Source organism: Mchenga conophoros, linkage group LG15 (genome assembly GCF_057382185.1).
Source record: "Mchenga conophoros isolate Kocher_MC1m ecotype Shallow Benthic linkage group LG15, M_conophoros_male_GT1.1, whole genome shotgun sequence".
Lineage (NCBI taxonomy): Eukaryota > Metazoa > Chordata > Actinopteri > Cichliformes > Cichlidae > Mchenga > Mchenga conophoros.
Window position 1 is genome coordinate 30,552,860 of NC_140540.1, and position 18,714 is coordinate 30,571,573.

At 41.4% G+C, this 18,714-nt stretch overlaps 1 protein-coding gene across 1 annotated transcript in view; it reads right to left on the reverse strand.

Annotated features, from left to right (window-relative positions):
* The window catches only part of cdk19 (cyclin dependent kinase 19), a 73,234-nt gene that overhangs the window by 51,724 nt on the left and 2,796 nt on the right, over window positions 1-18,714 (reverse strand). Inside the window, exon 2 of the mRNA XM_085246764.1 lies at window positions 14,815-14,890. Within this exon, the coding sequence (XP_085102890.1) occupies window positions 14,815-14,890 (76 nt within the window). The remainder of the gene's footprint in view (window positions 1-14,814; window positions 14,891-18,714) is intronic.

Genomic DNA, 18,714 nt, shown 5'->3' on the forward strand with positions numbered 1-18,714 from the left:
TCAGAAAAAATACATCAAGAACTGCCAACTTGTTCTTAAAATAATGCTTAAAATATTAATTAGATATAAATTTCTCAGTGAGACATTTCTAGTAGTTTTGCATTATAATATTGTTCAAACAGTTCAAAACCAAACCTGACCCAACCCTGTTATGCACAGTCAAGAGAATGCGTGATAAGAGAATGGTTCTCTCAATAATAAAACAAACACAGCAGCCGACAGTCTGGAGTTCACTGCTGCATGCAAAAAGAGAAGTTCCTGTTTTTCATTCTACCTGCACTCCCTCCGTCCATAAACCCCACCGTATTGAATTCAACGTACACAGGCGAGATCATCTCTGACAGCCAACCAGCAGATTTACCCAGGTTGCCCAAGCATTATCTAAACACAGACTGTTTATGTCACACAGGTTTAAAGCTGTAGAACCTTAGTGCCATGTTATGCAACCTGCGGCCTGTGTAGAGCTGAGTGTAGGAACTCGACGCTTAAGGAAAAGAACCAGCATGGACTAAAAATTGCAGGTTTCACTTTCTTGATCTACATCAGAACCTGCTGTGCTTACTCCTTCAAATATTGATTTCCTGAAGGTTTTCATCATCACCTAAGTGGATTATTTTTGACTTTCACCTCACCATCCAGAATAGAAACAGAAAGCAGACTTGGCATTCATGATAAGTAGTGGACATATCCGGAAACAGTCTCTGAGACAAAAGGCCAGACTGTAGAACCGGTTTCTTAGGAGAACGTATTTATTTATTTAGTAAATATTGTTTCTTCACGATGGAGCTGATCTTTATCTGATGTTTCTTTCTGATGCAAGCATTTTATTTCTTAGCAAGAACATATAGTTTTATTAATCTTATAGCATTTAGGCTATAAACATTTCTCTTCATTATAAACACTGTCAATGTTGTTAGTTAACATGTACTCGTTATCTCATGTGGATTAGCTAGCTGTGACAGTATGCCCCTTCCAGCATTAGCTCAGAAAGTGTTTACAATTAAACTAACAGTATATAAATAAGAAACTTTATGTCCTACTCCATAGGGCTGGGCCATATTATACCGTTCACGGTAATACCGGTATAATGTTAGGCAACGATAGGAAAATGAAATATCGCGATAGAATATGAGTAAAACGCGCATGCGCAGTGCCTTTGTTTTCATACGCACATGGCCGATTGTTGAGTGAAACAGATGAACCAGAATTGGTTTGTAAAAATGGTGCAACTTCAGTGATGTGGAACTGGTTTGGGGTTTGTCCGTCAGATACACGGGAAAGCACATTTTTTTGCAGAACATGGAAGCGGCCGTCGTTATTGTCGTATTTGTCGGACTAAGATGCTCTTAAATCTGGGAGTAATCTGGGTCCTAAACTCCGTATACTTCAAGTCAAACGAACACTGCAGCATCACTGAGCGTTAAAAACTGTCTAAATTCTTTCATCTTTAATAAAACGATCAGCATTGCTGCTTTACCAGGTGTAACTATGAAGTTTAACTTCCAGGCATCCATTAAAACAAAATTTATTACATTTAACAGAGTTAGAAGTTAGCAGGAAGCTAGCGGAAGTTAGCTCGCTAGTTTCGCTAGTTACCTAAGCATGATATAGCATGTTCTGACTGAGAGATTTCTGAAAAAAATCAAACGTACAGCTCTGCTATCACTTCCAACATAAATGAAGACAGGAAACTAAACAGCAGTGACGTTTGTAGGGTTACTGAAGTTGGGCTAGCTGGTATATAATGATGTGCGACGTAATCGCTAGCGACACAGCTATGTTAGCATAACATAAACGGTGAAGCTGGAGGATGAACACTAACACTTTTCCACTTATAAAAGTTAACGTGAAGGTTCCTGATAGTTGGAGACAAATGCAATCGCATGGCAGGATGCTGTAAACGGACCAAACTTCAGTCAGGAGAACAACTGAGATAATCCATCTACAATACGAGGTTAGTCATTAATATACTGCAACAACATGGGAATAGAGCAGCTGCCAGAGAATTCAACATTAATGAATCAATGGTACAGAAGTGGAGGAAGCAAGAAGAATGAGTTTAATAAAGTTTGATTTATGTGACTGCTTTGTTTCGCTTAATGTGCCTTATAATCCCGTGCACCTTATGGTCCGAAAAACACGTACTGCACACTGCAGTTTAATGTTGCAAAGCACCTCTTTTTAACTTCAGTGGATATTATACATGGTTATGCTCAGGATATGTCAGCCCATTTCTACTGGAAATGCCTTTTGGTTAAACTTTCAGCAAGGAATTTGCATTTGCACTGTTACATTTTTATAAAGCTTCAATGTACATAAAAACCAGCTTCTTGTTTAAGTGAAAATAAATGGAAGGTTGTCTTTTTGCGCTAGTAATGTTGTGGAGTTGTATTTTGTCTCGCATCAATTATATCGTCAGTTCTATCGTTATCGCAAATTTTCAAATATATATCGTGATAAATATTTTTGGCCATATCGCCCTGCTCTACTACTCCAGGGGAAGTAAGGGAAGTTCTAAACTAATAACTGAATCGGATATCGATCCAATCCAAACTGGCAAAGTTGGATCCTATATGTACAGTCAATTAATTCAGTTCCTTTGTACGGTAATGGTAAGTAAATTCACCCTCTGTAACATTAGGACATAATAAAACCGGCTCTAGTTCTTACCAAAATAAACAGAACCTGTGATGAACAACAAAACATATATTACACATGACAAATACCACCAATTATTGCCGTTTCATGAGCTTTGCACAGTCCAGCACTCGGGTGACTTTTCTGGGATGACTACTTTTGAGAAGATTGGTAATTGTCTTGAGTGTTTTTGATGTGTGAATGATCTTTCTCAGTGCAGAATGATGGACTTCCTGTTGTTTGGGAATGGCTTTATAATGCTTCCAAGAATGATGCACAACAACAGCTGCATCATGTCTGTCTTTCCTGCTTCCAATCGTATTAGCACACACCTGAATTCTCCAAAACTGCAAACTGCTAAAACTTCTGCTTTTATATAGGCGCTCATGCGGAGATTCAGTTAATCAAGTGCATTTGATTAACAGAACATGGTTGCTTTTATTTTCTTAATTCCTGTGGAAGCAGTAAGGGTGTTCTACTTCTGCATTTTGTCTTAATTTCTGTCCATCTATCCATTTCCTTCCACTTATCTGGGGCAGGTCACTGGGGCAGCAGACTTACCAGGGAAGAATTTTTGTTAAACACAAAATTACACCATGTAATCTGCCACGTTCAGTTGTTCATCTGAGGTTATAGGTACCTAATTTTAATAATGTCATGATCTGTAAAACCTTTGAATTGACAGAGGCTGTACTGTATACCGTTTATACCACACAGCAACAGAAGCACACCAGCTGCTATCATAGCACAGAGAGCACGAACAGCTGTAAGATGTTTCACTCTAGCTATATAAACTTTACAATAGAGAATATTTTTAATCTGATTTACAAATGAGCTAAAATGTCACAGTGGATTTCAAACGAAGCAAACCTAACTGTATAATATTTTTCTGAGGATAAATTCAACCAGTCGAAACAATCCAATCCAAAACTTTACATCGACATGAAAAGACCAAAAAGATCATGCTCATTATTGCTCCAAAACCAAAAACATTTTGCAGCTAAGCCAAGCTCTCTCCTCCCTTCCTGTCTCAATTCAACTTCATGCAGCGTGCTAGTTAATGAAGTGCACCGTTTGCTAAACCAAGCGAGGTGGTGGGTTGGAAGCCACAAAGACCCCTTTGTTCTGCTGGGAAACTCTCAAATATTTTAAGCAAGACAAATTTATGGTGCAACATTTAGTAGACAAGTGATGTGAGGCTTGTCCTGCTGAGAAATAAATGTAACTTACATCCTACTACTTACAGTCTACAGTCTAACATCTACCTACGTTAGACCATATGACTGCACTATTATTCAGATAACCACAAAAAATAAATACATAAGATCTGATCAAACTTGTGGACAACTCAATATAAATCTTCTGGTAAGAAGGTTGTTTCAATACATTTTGTTGCATGGCTTAAAAAAGGCTTGATAACAAACAGAAACTGTGTGCATTAGCATTATTCTGTGAACCTTCTGACATACTAACAATTTAATAACATTAACATAAGTGTAGAAAACGATAATTGACAGGTTTGTATACTTTTGGGGTACTTGAATGCCAGAGAATTCAAGAAAGAGCTACACTCACTTCTGTACAGAGTGAATGTGACACTACGCTCCATACAACAATGCTGCTGATTGAGTTTCACTGTGCTCTTAATGTTTTTCCCACTGTTTAGTGTTAAGCAGAGGAACCTCCCCACTAAACCCTTGATTATACCCTTTTGCAGACACAAACAGCTAGAGAACTAACAGCCAAGCAATCATTTCTGTTATACTTCCTATTATACCCTTTGAACTTTAAGTCTACTGCCTGGTAAAAAGTATTGTCAATGTTGTTGTATTACAGAGCAAAAAATGCAAAGATGGAAAAATGATTGGTATGATGTACACAAAGTTAAACAAAAACTGTTAAGAGAATTCTGTTGGAAAAATAGACACTCACCAGCCAATTTATTAGGTATGCCTCTTCAACTGGTAGTTAACACAACTATCTAATCATCCCATTGCAGCAGCTCGGTGCATGTGGACATAATGAAGAAGAGCTGCTTAAGTTCAAATTGAGCGTGAGGGAAGAAAACAAGGAGCATGAGTCCAGAGCATTTCATAAACAAGAAAACAGTTCAACACAGAACCAGATCCATCACGAATCCACAAGAAAGTTCAGGGGGCGGACCATGCGGACGGCAGCGGCGGCGACGATGAAACAATTCTGGGGGCCGACCGCGCGGACGGCAACGGTAGAGGCACCGGTGGATCAAATCCGGGGAGTGGCCATGCAGAAGGCAGTGGCGAAGGTGACAGAACAGGTCCGGAGGCCGGCCACGTGGAAGGCAGTGGCGGCGGTGGCAGCGCAGGTCCGGAGACCGGCCACGCCAAAGGCTGTGGCAGCGACGGCCTCGTTCAGGGTGCCGCCCTCTACGCTGATGACGTCCGACCAAAGGCCTGGAAAGTGGCCGGCAACACTGAGGTGGCAGTTGGGGACCTGAGGACGGCGTGGCCCCCGCAGCACCAGGCGAGGCAGAGGCTGGGCCAGATGAGGTAGAGACAGAAGCTGAAGCAGAGGCTGCACCAGGCAAAGCTGAAGCTGATGCAGGTGAGGCTGATGCGGAGGCTGGGCCAGGCGAGGCTGAAGCTGATGAAACTGCTGCTGCAGGCGTGGATGAAACTGCTGCTGCAGGCGTGGATGAAACTGCTGCTGCAGGCGTGGATGAAACTGCTGCTGCAGGCGTGGATGTTGCAGGTGGTGGAGCAGCTGGTGGCTGGACGGGCTCCTCGGGCCCCCCAGCTGACGAGGAAGGTTGCTGGACGGGCTCCTCGGGCCCCCCAGCGAAAACAGTCACAGAACCAGCGGGCACCAGGGTCCCTGGCACACACAGGGCTGAACCAGCAGGCACGGGGGCCTCTGGCAGGGACAACACAGAACCAGCAGGCGCACGGGCCTCTGGCAAACACAGAGCAGAACCAGCAGGCACGGGGGCCTCTGGCAGGGACAACACAGAACCAGCAGGCGCAAACACCTCTGGCAGGGACACCTGTAACTGAAGCTGCACTGGGCACTGGCTCTGCCCAGGCAGCGCTGGCACGGAGCAGTTCTTAGGGAGCTGCTCAATCTCCAGGGGTCCAGAGTCTGCTGGGGACTGAGACCTAGCCTCTGGTGAGGCCCTGGAGTGGCTAACTGCCCCTAAGACAGCTATGTTATGGAAAACACCCTGGGTAGGAATGAGATTTTCTCCCTGCATAGTGGTGGGGAATGGCTGAGTGGCTGGTGGTGGTTGAGGTCTAAGTGAAGATAGGGATGGCGTAGGTCCTCCTGAGTCTCTGAAGCATGGTGGCTGGAAGAGCTTAGAGGAAACAGCCTGTCTCAGAAGCTTCTGTTCTGAGTGAACAGATAAACAACAGTATTTTGCAGGCTGGCTGAGTTTGCCTGGGCTCCAAGCAGAAACAGGAGGCAGAGGCAGCTCAGCTAAGCTGCCAGCGGAGAGAGGAGTGGGCTGCACTAGCTCAGTAGTCTCTGGAAATGCAAGCTTGGCAGCAACAAGCACAGTTTTTTAATTGAATTTTTAGTCACTGAGTTACTCGTCAGTTTATTTGTTTTAGTTCTAGACTCTACAAGAGCATGAACAGAGTTATTTGTGTCTCCTAAGATGAAACCGCCCCCCTCGGATGGGATAGAGGACGCGTTTTTGTCACTCACCCCAGCCGGCTGCTCAGAAGTCCCAGAATCTGGCTGAGTTAGGGGGTGCCAGCGGGGTGAACGACGTTTCCTCCCTGATGAGGGAACAGAGGTGACGGAGGAAACTGGTGATGGTGGAGCGATGAAGGCTTGCTCCTCCTCCTCTGACCATATTGCTGCCAGGAAGGAGGCCGGTGAGCTAGGCTCAGAATGGCACGAGGAGGAATTCCGTGGCAGCCGTATTGAGATTCCCCTCTCAAATGGCAGTCGCCGGTGTGTAGTGGAAAGCTCCGTGCACCGCTGCTGCTGCTGTGGGGGCTTTGGGACAGAATACCGGGAGCGGGCAAAAGCTTGTAGCACCTCCTGGGCTTCGTGCAGCTGGTCCGTCAAGCCCATAAATCCCTTTAGTGGACGCAGATGAGGATTTCCCTCCAGGATCGCTTCGATAGCGTTAATCCCAACTGCCATTGCCTTAGCGTCCTTAGTGTGGGAAATCCACTTGACCAGGCTGTGGATGCGGGACAGATCACACTCCCGGGATGAATCCGCTGGGTCCAGGTAATGGTCGCGTTGTTCTGTCATGGCTGTGTACCGGCAGGCAGGGAGGAAGGACCCAAAAAGCAGGATTCAGTTAGGCGAAGTTGAACTCAAAGTAAACAGCTTTTGCAGGTTGCAGATTGAACAGGGGACAAACTATACTGGGAAAGTATAAACTAACAGGCAGATGATCAGGGACCAAAACACAGAGCATAGACTGAGGGTGAGCAGACATTAACGACGCGACACTGACACAAGGACACACTGGGCTTAGATACACTGAGGGAGTCATCAAGGAATGAGAAACAGGAGGGAGACACAACTGAGAGGGTTTGGGCTAATGAGACACGGGGAGCAAAGCTAGACACACTGACATGAGGCACAGCCTTTCACAATAAAACAGGAAACAAGAAACAGACACAGACTTGACACTGAAGTGAACCTATACTAGACACAAGACACAACCCAAGAACTAACCCCTCACAAAGAACATAGAATAATACTAATAAACAAAGCATAACAAAAGGATCAGAATAAAAACCATAATACAAAGGAATGTAAAAACTGAAAATGCTGGGTCCAAATGACCCAGGACCGTGACAATCCCCTGAGCAGCAGTTTATGCCAGAGATCAGAGAACAGCCAGACTACTTCAAACTGATAAGCTGGGAACAGTAACTCAAATAACCATTTGTTACAACTGAGGTATGTGGAAGAGTATCTCGGAATGACAAACAGCACTTGAAGCAGATGGACTATACAATTAGGGAGCCACACTGGTTTCACTCCTGTCAGCTAAGAACAGGAAACTGAGGCTACAATTTACATAGGTTCACCAAAATTGGATGACCATCTAAATTTGGTTTGAACAAAGACTTTTTGTATTTACCCACTCAGTGATTTTCCATTGATCAAAGGCCTACCAGACATCTGTATGGTAACCAAGCTGTTGTTTCAATAAGGAGAAGGCTCTTCTTCACTGACATTTTACTGAATTGTGAAAAGTTGTGTTTAGAGAGCTACACAATGTTCAAACAAATTACAAAAAATAATATTTCTGGACAGTGGACAATGGTTCATGTCCCATTTGAGAACTCTGTACTCTCCAGTGAGTGTTTATTCTATGTGGTTTGGATTTAAAGAAAAAGGCCCGTCACAACAAAATTAACCATGCATCAATATATGGCAAGTATAGCCTCAATACAGCAGTTACTCTGGCATTGACAAACAACTTTGCTTTGACAAAAGACCCTCACATTCTAAAAATGCAATAATTAATATTTGATTAAAAAGTTAAATGTTAAAAGTAGATTGGAGTACAACCCATTAGTTGGTCACTGTGTGCAAGTTTCCCAAAATGATAACCAATGTTTAAGGAGGAGTAGCAATGCGTTTGAATAGTGGATTAACCGACAGAGAGACGACAGGTAAAAGAATGAAAGTGTGTCTATAGCATAAGCTCATTGGTATTTGGCCAGATGAGCTAAAAATAACAGAATGCCTATTATACCCATTCCAAAGACAACATTCTTAAACTAACCACCCAAAGACACTGTGTCAGTTTTTGTCTGATCGCCCCTTTAATCACTTTAAAGATTTCTCCCCTCGAATTAAAGAGATCTGAAGTACAAGTGCAAAACACACAGATCATTTGCATAATACTTGTAATGGTTTAAATCCACTGAACAAACAACCAGCCAAGTTTCATAGTCCACGCTATTGAACTCTTTCAAAACCCTAACGTTCAGTTTTCCAAAACTGTTCACTGCAGCACAGAACTATTGTAGAAAATGTTGGAAAATAATTACTCGTTAAAATTAATCATTACAACTGTAAGAAAAGCAAAGGCAGCCTAGCAATATTTCGCCCCAGGAGACAGAGACTGTTATGGTCTGATCTGATTATTCTGGAAAAGAATGCTGTGACAAAAGGATATATCCTATTTTTAATTTTCCAGATATCAAAAACAGAGCAATTTTATCATCAGAGGAGGAGTAATTATGAAAGGGATGATTGTTCTTCCAAAGCTTGAAAGACAAAGCAACACAACTGTATCCTTTTAACCCACTAAGCTCCACTTGTGAATGAAACATGACACCCAGTCAGATCTCCGTGAGCAGCCAGTTCTGCAAGTAAAAAGAATGGTCCAACCAAATTTCTAACAAGACTCGTTTCACGCACGTCAATGTGAATTGTTGACCAGAGAGGTGTGACTCATCAATCATCACTACGCATCAAAATCGCAATTTGACTATTCCAAGGATGTGACGCACTGCTCCACACCCTGTTTAGCACAAAACTACAATCAGGACCAGAAAGAGAGATTGTTCAGCAGGCATGCAATCTGACACCTGCTGAAAGGCAGAAACTGACAAGCTGTGAGAGGACAGACAGAGAGAAATACAACTGGCTTTTGCATAACCAAACTATCTAAAAAAACAAGGGACCCTGAAAATGTAAAATCAGAACTGGGACCTGCTCTACAAAGAGAGCTTGTGCAGTCTTAAAATAAGTAGGTCTTAATTTTTTATCATCCACCAGATTGCCAGTAAACCACTTACACATACAGAACTCAAACAGTAAGGAACAAGATCACCATAGCCTCAAATATTGCATGTTTCTGTGCCGTGCTGAAGGCTGTCTCTTGAACAGGTCTTCTTTTTCTTCCATCAATAGTCCCCAAAAACCACAGTTCACCATATTCAGTCCATAATTTTACAAAATTGTATGTGCTTCAAATTTTTCAAAATGACAAATTACATGTGTGATAATTTAAGTTTAATTTATGGCTCAGCCTCCCAGAGTCCATCTGTTAGTAGACCCTCAGATACAGGAGTAACAATACGGTTTCCGTCACGGTTGTGGAACACTGGACCAGCTCTTTATCCTCTCGAGGGTACCTGGGAGTTTGCCCAACCAGTCTACATGTGTTTTCGACTTGGAGAAGGTATTCAACCGTGTCCCTCGAAGTGTCCTGCGGGAAGTGCTTTGGGCGTGTGGGATGTTTGGCCCATTGCTACAGGCCATTCAATCCTTATACAACCGTTGCAAGAGCTTGGTCTGCACAGCCAGCAACAAGTCGGACTTGTTCCCAGTGGGAAATGGGCTCTGCCAGGGCTGCCCTTTGTCAGCGATTCTGTTCGTAATTTTTATGGACAGAATTTCTAGGCGTAGCCGAGTGGCGAAAGGCTTCCACTCGGGTGGGCTCAGAATCTCATCTCTGCTTTTTGCAAATTATATGGTTCTGTTGGCTTCATCGGGTGACGGCCTCCAGCTCGCACTGTAGCGGTTCGCAGCTGAGTATGAAAGAGAATCAGTACCTCCAAATCTGAGGCCATGTCCGCAGCTGGAAAATTCATACACCCACGTGCAATAATTATGATTTGGAAATATATATATAGTCAAATTGAGCATATGAAAATTTCTAATTCTAATAGATCTCCTCCTCTACAGGGGTTTAAGGGTACTGGACTGATAATGGTGGTCAGGTTTCTTGATCACTTCTAATGTTCTACAGATGTTAAGGTTAGCAAAGGACCAAAAATTCTTCATTGCTGGTTGGAACACCTAAAATATATTTTAGGGGTATTTTTAGAGGTATATTTAAGAAAGAATATTTTTAAAAGCAGTTTTTACTACTGAAGAGGACAATACATATAGGGCAAATAAATGATAAAAAACTGATAAATAGTTGAGGACACAGAAAGAGAAGCCTCCACAGTAGGATTTAGGTCACAGACCTCTACATATCCAACCCACCGACAACCAACCAAAGCTGCAGACAGTCATCAATAGACAGCTACCGCTAGATCACCTAAAAAAAAAACTTATTTTACTTTTTCTAGGTACTTTTTCTTTTTCATATCTGTTGCATGGCTGTCCTTCTGTCTTTTTTTCTAAAAAATCAGTGCCAGTGCCAGGAAGATGACACCAGGATGGCACCATAATCCTTAAACCAGTATGAGAGGGTTTAAGTTCTATATAAAAGCTCTACAGCAGTTTCCAAAATGACAAAGATTAGTAACTACTTTAACTTGCACAGGTGACATTGTGGAGTAATGCCAGTACAGCAAATTTTTGACACTCACTGCTTCAACACATTCATGTAGCCAGAGATGTTTTACTGTATATCAAAAATCTGACAGAGGCTAATTAACGCAGGAAGTTCTCCAAAATACTAAAGGAGGATTCAGGGTCATCTGATCCAACCGTAACTATATACTTAATCAAAGAAGAAAGTTCTAGGCCAAATCTTAAAAGTAGAGAGGGTTCCAGTGTACTGAATACAAACTGGAAGCTGGTTCCACAGAAGAGGGGCCAGAAAGCTGAAAGCTCTACCTCCCATTCTACTTTTAAATAGTCTAGGAACACAGTATAGGGCAGAGACCATCTGCTAACTACCTTGAAAAACTAAGAGCAAGCGCATTGTCATGGTCCTGAGTCTGACGACTCAATGTTTTGCGTTTCTTTATAATATTCTGTGTTCTTGTTTATTGTGAATTCTCCCTGCAAGTTGCTTTCTCTCGTGTTCAGGTTTGTTGTTTAGGTTTTAGTTTTCCCAGTGTAGTTTATGTCTAAGTTCGGTTTTTCGCCACACTCTCCTTTTGTTTGTTGTCACTCGGGTTCTGTGTCAATAAAGCCCTCTCACTTCACTGCATATCCGCATCTTGGGTCCTTTGTTAAATTCACACGGCTTGCCCCGGGAACCCGTGACACGCATCTGGGAAAAAGAACCATTCATTTTTAAAATAATCTCACTCTATTTTTTCAGAAGACTGTATATCCAGTAGATATACAGTAAAACCTGTTCTATGTTGACAGATGAGTAAAATGCAGTGGAACCAAGGTCTACAAAATCCCCACGCCAAAGAGTGAAAACCACATACTATACGGCTGAAAGCTGCTGTCCTGGGTTCGAATCCACCCCGCAGCCCTTTGCTGCGTGTCCAAGCTTTTTTTTTTTTTTTTTTTAAATAAAAGCTCAGTGTAATAATACTGCACGTTATTTAAATCAAGTGGACTTTTTGATCTTTTATGTACAGTCGACATGTCTTAGTAGAAATCTCACTTTCATTTAGTGTAGTGTTATATCAGTTTTCTTTGTAAAAAATGTACACACTACCCAGAACATCACAGGCAAAAAGAGGAACTGAGAACATGCAACACGTTGTTGAGTGAGTTTAAATGTTACTGGGTGGCAAAGGGGCATGGAAACTACACTGAGTTTGGTCATTACTGATGGATATGCAGGTGCAGAGTCATTTACTGTGTTTACAATATACAGTGCTCAGCTCGCCTCCAGCTGACCATGTTATACATGAAACCAGAGACCTTTACATAACAGCTCACCAGCCTGTCTGGCCACATTCTGTGTCTATCGGCAGGACTTGCTAAGTGACATACTGACATGCACTCAACCAACACGACGTCCCCTCTACTCACCTGACAGAGTCAAACGTGACAGCTGGCTACCGAATCTTACAAAGTGATTATAAAAATAAATAAACACGTCTATTGTGTGAAGCTTTATGCAGAAATATTGTAAACTATCCAAGTGACATTGTTTTGTCATTCAGTAAATGTACACTGCAGCTTCTTTTTAAGACTGAGAGAGTGGCACGCCCATATTGCTCACATGATGGGGGGAAGAGAATCTGACAATGAGTTAGAAAATTTTTGATAAGAAGGTACAAGTTGTTTTCTTTTTACTTCTTACAGGCAACACTGATGTTTTTCTATTGCAGCCTTGATCATGATCGTGGTGATCATGTGGTGGAGAGTAGATACACCTATGGTATAAATTTGAAACGTCTATGTTGCTTCAATCTTGAGTTATCACATTCACAAACTGCCGCAGGGTGACCACAATAACCCATCAACCTTTTACTGCTGAGGGATAAAAAAGCATTTATTATATTCAGTAAAATATTATTCTGCACATGGCCTCTTTATCAGTGGCATGGCAGTGAGGAGAAAATAAGATAAGAATAAAAATCCTTGAGTAAGCTGTAGAAAATCAAGTCGATAAAAACTTAAATTAATCAATTCTGCACCTTTTTAAATTGTACAAGATATATTAAGGTGTACAAACCACAGGTAGTTACAGCATCAGTCTGACCCGTTAAATATAATACGATACTTTATCTACTGAAACTTTGCCATTTTAAGTTTACTTCACAAGTAAAAGGGTGAAAACCACTGTTAAATAGATCTAATGAAGTGTTAAAAACATTCTTTATGAGAAGAGAAAATGCTTCTCATGGTTTTATGTGTGCAAGCAGTACATTTGTGGAAACAGTGCCAGTGCTAGCATCAATGTCATCACTTACCCACTTGAACTATATTCTATTACGTTTCCTTTCTACTTGAAAAACATGCCCCAGTTCATTAACAGCTTCAAAACGAAATGATCAATATGACCATCTTTGGGCTGTATGGATTAGAACAACTCAGGAGACTTTTCAGATAAAATACTGTCACGGACCCGGTGCCGGGGACTCGGGGTTCGTGAACAGTGTGGACCTTTATTGTTATTAGTGTATTGGATGTATGTTTGCTGCACTGTGCTCTTGTGTTCCATGCTGGTGTGTGTGTGTGTGTGTGTGTGTGTGAGGCTGGAGGATGAAGGACAGCCACCTGCAGGCCTGATGGGTGTGGCCCTGCCAGCTGCTGGTCACGCCTAGCTTACCACACACCTGCTTCTGATCAGGATCGTCGGGGGAGCTACTTAACAGAGCGATGGAGCTTCCTCCGGCGCAGGATCGTTGAGTTAGACTCCATGTCAGTGTTTCTAGTGTTGTTAAAGTGTATGCCTGCCGGAGTTGGTGCCATAACGGCTGTGTCTGTGTTTTTCCCCAGGAGGACAGCGGAACACAGGACTGCAAGACACACGGGGTGTGTGAAGGCACAGGGGCAGAGAGCACGGGATACCAGCACTTGGGAGAAGACACGTCACGGGAGTCGAGGGAGCACTTTTGGAGATTTAATGTGTGGTGTACAATTACCTCACTGTAAATAAACCCACTGTTCATTCCATTAAGTCTGCGTTTTGGGTCCTTTCTCCTACATCCCCCACGGTCTGCCCTCCAGACCGTGACAAATACTTTATTTTACTTTATTTCTTTGACCTTTTTAAAATTTACTAAATCTGTCAGCGATTCTGATTATAATGAATCTGTTCTGAATATACTGAGCTGCATCTCTGCCAAGTTTCATTCAACAGACATGAAGCAAAACAACGCTACATTCATTTTAATTTTAGCAGCCGCGGGTTGACCTTTTACTAACTTTACTCTGTGTTTTAGTAGCAGACTGTACCTGTTGTTTGTAGGGAACTAGAATCAAAACTACAAAGGAGCATGTATCTCTCTATCTTCTGACCAAAATGGTTACCAGTTCTCTGTTCTCCCTTTAGGAACTTCAAAGCAATCACTTAAAATCCTCATCTTGATACTATTCTATATATAATGCTAAAAGAAACATCCAGACTAAAGAGTCTGCTTGAAAATATTGGGTAAGTCTTCACAGGGTTTTGTGATATTTGCTGATGTTTATCTCTGCAGCAAATGAAGTCATCTCGACATCTACCAGGTCGCTGGCAACCCATTTAGGGTTAGGGTTTTTCACAAGTTTCGTCTATGATAAAAATGGACGTCTGTTTGGATTAACCAATTCAATTTTATTTATATAGCGCCAAATCACAACAACAGTCGCCTCAAGGCATTTTATATTGTAAGGTAGACCAAACGGACACAGTCTTGGCATAACAATCGTGTTGCCAAAATGAATGTATTGAACTCCATGCGAAATGTAACATCTTCTAGTTTCTGAAAATTAGCCTATTTAGCAAGTAGCTAAAACAAAAATATCCTTGACATAACATTTATACTAAGCAATGACTTAGTGGGTGTTAAGAGGTTGAAGAGCCTGAGAACAACATGGTCATGTAAGGCCTTAGTAATGAAAACGGTAACTTACAGCAATTTCCCTGCAGGCAGACATTGATATTCCAGTGCCTTCTATTTGTTTCAGTGCATACTCCTTCTCATCTTTCCTGTGGTGAGAAAAAGAGAAAATGAAGAATATTAGAAGATGGCCAACAAAAAGGCTTTTTGAGGGTTTGATTAGTAAAGGAGGTGTTTTGCAAGGAGGATGAGGACAGCAGAGGGCATAAAAAACATCCTGTGGTTCAAGTTCCACAACTGCCATAGAGGAATCCATGTTATTAGTGATAGCTTTTGGCAGCAAAGATCCATTAGTTCCCTGCAGGAGTGCTCCCTAGGTCTGGATAAGTGCCCCCAGTGAAATTCCCCTTGATGCAGGGACGAAAACTCAAACTACACACTGACACTTCCAAAGCTCTCAGTTGGCAATTTTCCTCTTTTTGCAAGGTAGTCATTTGCCGTTGTGCATCAAATTTGAGCATGAAAATCAGTTAATAAGTGAAATGTGAGCCCGCAGGGCCGAGCACTTTCAGCAGACCAATATTGATTATTTGAGATAAGCAGAGTTCCGGTTAAGGAAGCCCAGCCTGAACACAGAGCAGTGGAGAAAATAAGGGCTAAAAGGATTCATAAGTCTGTTTACAATAAGCAAAGAGGCATGATTAAAATGTAAACACACTCAGTGGACAGTGTCCAATAACAACTTCATTCAGTGAGCAGCCTGCACAGATCAAAGAGGTCCTCATGGTGGTAATATCAAACACTTTTCAGCCTAATTTGCATTGGAGATGGTCACGGATTAACTGGAGCTCTCAGGCACACATCTCTAATACTAATTAAGCTGCACAGATGCTCAAAACAGCTCAAACATTTAATCCTTTAGTCTATAAAAAAAATTGCACATTAATATAATCAATTTACTCAATAAAACAGTTTATCCACTCCGTAATGCAAACCAGGACAAACTTACAGAGCTTGACATATAAAGATGGATCCAAACACTGTAAACCCAAATCTATATGCTTGAAATTTCAATTTTATGTCAGAAGATGAAAGTGATTATGAAACAGGTTCACTGTTTTATAGATTAAGGAAGCCCCACTTAAACACATTACACTATTAACATATATAGTGTTTATTTCTACTGTGTGCGTCTTCTGTAGTCTATGTAGTGCCCATAGTGCCCTCCATGCTTGCAGTACTAATTATGAATGTTTGCTAATAGAGGTGAGAATTACCAGATATCCCAAAATACAATATTATTACAACACTTCACTCACAATACAAGACTATTGTTATTTGTAACCTTATTAATAACATTATCGACATTTAAAGTGCAAATTATGACTTCAAAAAACTGTCAATGTCACAATCTATTCAAAAGTGGCGGTAAAGGTGCAACAAACTCAAGCTTTGGAAAACCATTACCATTGGTTGCTGGTCACCAAATGAAATTTTGTTGTATCTTTCAACAATGACAAGTGCGTTATCACATTGTGAAAAAAGCCACCATTTTTGTTCTAGCATGTGTGTGACTGAGCCATTGGCTTGCTCTGAATAACTGTGTCCAGTGTCTGATGGTTTTTCAGTTGAGCCAATTTAATGTAACGTAACGTTAGTCAAACAAACTTACATTAAATTGGATGGTTGTGCGTGAGATGAAACCTCTTCTTTGAAGTACTCCCCGAGTATTTTAATTCATTCATAACACTGATATTTGGCATCCCTATTTAATAGATTATTGCCATACAAAATATTGCAATACTATGCTGTATAGTTTTTTGTAACCCCACCCCTGTTAGCTAAATTATTCCACATGCTTTTTTCTGTCCTAACTGAAACATTTGTGTTGACTTGATAAGCAAAAGTAACTGTAACTATCGAGTGTATTTGGCAATTTGACAAAAAAATTTAATTCTAAAAAACGTTTGATCGAGAGTTTAAAAAAACAAAACAAAACTTGGGTGTGTCCCTCATGATCTGCCTGCTAGACGTTACTAATGAGACACCCTACTCAGTGTTATCCATGGTAACTGGTCGGTGTTGTGGTTGTTTCTCCAAGTTGGTCGTTGTCTTTTTTCTGAGTGTCTTAAATATATGCGCATATATCCATACAGTATATGCATCATCTCCAAAGCAGGAGGGTTTAAGCCATGTGGCACATCAGCAGTAACTTCAATAAATATCAGTTATTCACAGCCCAAACAGGCACTGTCAGATCTACCGTAGACAGTCAAAGAAAGAGTCACAGTTTTACACTCACTATTATTTGCATTTCTGCACCATGTTCACATATGGATACATTTTTGTATGACAGACCTTTAACCTGTATGTCTAGATTGCACGGCGGACTATGTTCACAGACAGTGATCTCTGGAGCTCCTTGGCCCATACAGTAATTTTGTGAGACACATCCATCAAATTAAAAATGAACATTTTCTTCATGAAAGAGCAAAATGTCTCCGTGTAAATATCATAATTCTATGCTGGATTCTGAATTCAATGTGATCTGAAAAATCACTACATTCTATTTTTAATGACTTTTTTGAGAATATGCAAACTGTAATATTTTATTATATTCATAACAATCCCTGAAGTGATTGTTCTTTTGGTTTCTATGAAGCAGGCCCAGAGCACTCTGAGGAGACACACCACTGACTATCAATCCTTTTCAAATCGGCGATACATTGCCCCACAACACCCACAGGGCGAGTGTTGGCTTATCTGCTCAGGCCCCTTCAGGCCAGCGCACAGATCTTGTGATGGTGTGCGTGAGCCAGCTCCGTCTGCCTCTGCCATAATGTCTCTACGGTTCACGTCTTCCTCAAAATTTGGAGCTGCGGTCTGGTGCCCTGGTGACTGGCTCTTAGCAGATAATAACACCCTTAAAATACACACATACACAAGTCAGAGAAAATCAGCACTGGTAATGTCTGAACAAAGGTTTCTTTGGACCTGAACTGCTGTGATTTCATAGAACATTGTCACAGTACACCCACAACAGATTGTACCAACTAGTGGTCTGTTCTCAAAAGCCATACAGGATACTTGTAATGAACCCACTGGTACAACTCACAGGAGCTGACCAGAAGCAAGACAGATAAAGCACTAAAAATAGCTATAAAGAAATGAACAAAACTTTGCTTTTTATGCTCTTTATCCAACAGTCACGGTTAAAAGAAATTTCAATGACTTCCTGACCCATACATGCACCATGAATTCCTTCCAGGACTAACTTTATGGCACTGTAAAAACATGCATCCATCACTGATATAACTATCTATAATGTAGTTATTAAGACACACTGAGCTGTTGGTGGGACGTGTTCCACTTGTAAAAAAAAGCAAAACTGGATCTTTATACTTCCAAGACACAGCATTTTCACATGACAACAAGGCCCCTTAGGCTCCTTAAGCTTTCTTAAGTTGAGAAAGCAGCAAACAATGAAAATTATCCATTACTTTAAATTCTGCTGCAAAACTGGGGTAAGTCATGAGTAACATTTTGGGTACTGGGAAAAGGAGGCTTTGCTAAGCATTAACAGGTTCACATTTCTGGGAATTTATAACGCTCTTTATTCTCAGGGCCTTTCATCCTCTGAGGGTCAAATCCAACTGTCTGTCAAATTTCTGAATGACGACAGCTCTGTCAAGAACAGAAACAACGACCACATTCAGTATTTTAAGTTCCCGTCTTGGGCCTGGATACATTTATTTTTCAGACCTTATGGCGGACTGGATTATAAAGCACACTGTCGATGAACGTGTCTGTTTTCATACATAAGGCGCACCGGATTATAAGGCGCATTAAGCAAAACTAAACCGTCAAATTTTACTCAACTCATTCTTCTTGCTTCCTCCACTTCCGTACCATTGATTCATTAGTGCGGAATTCTCTCGCAGCTGCTCTATTCCCATGTTGTTGCAGTATATTA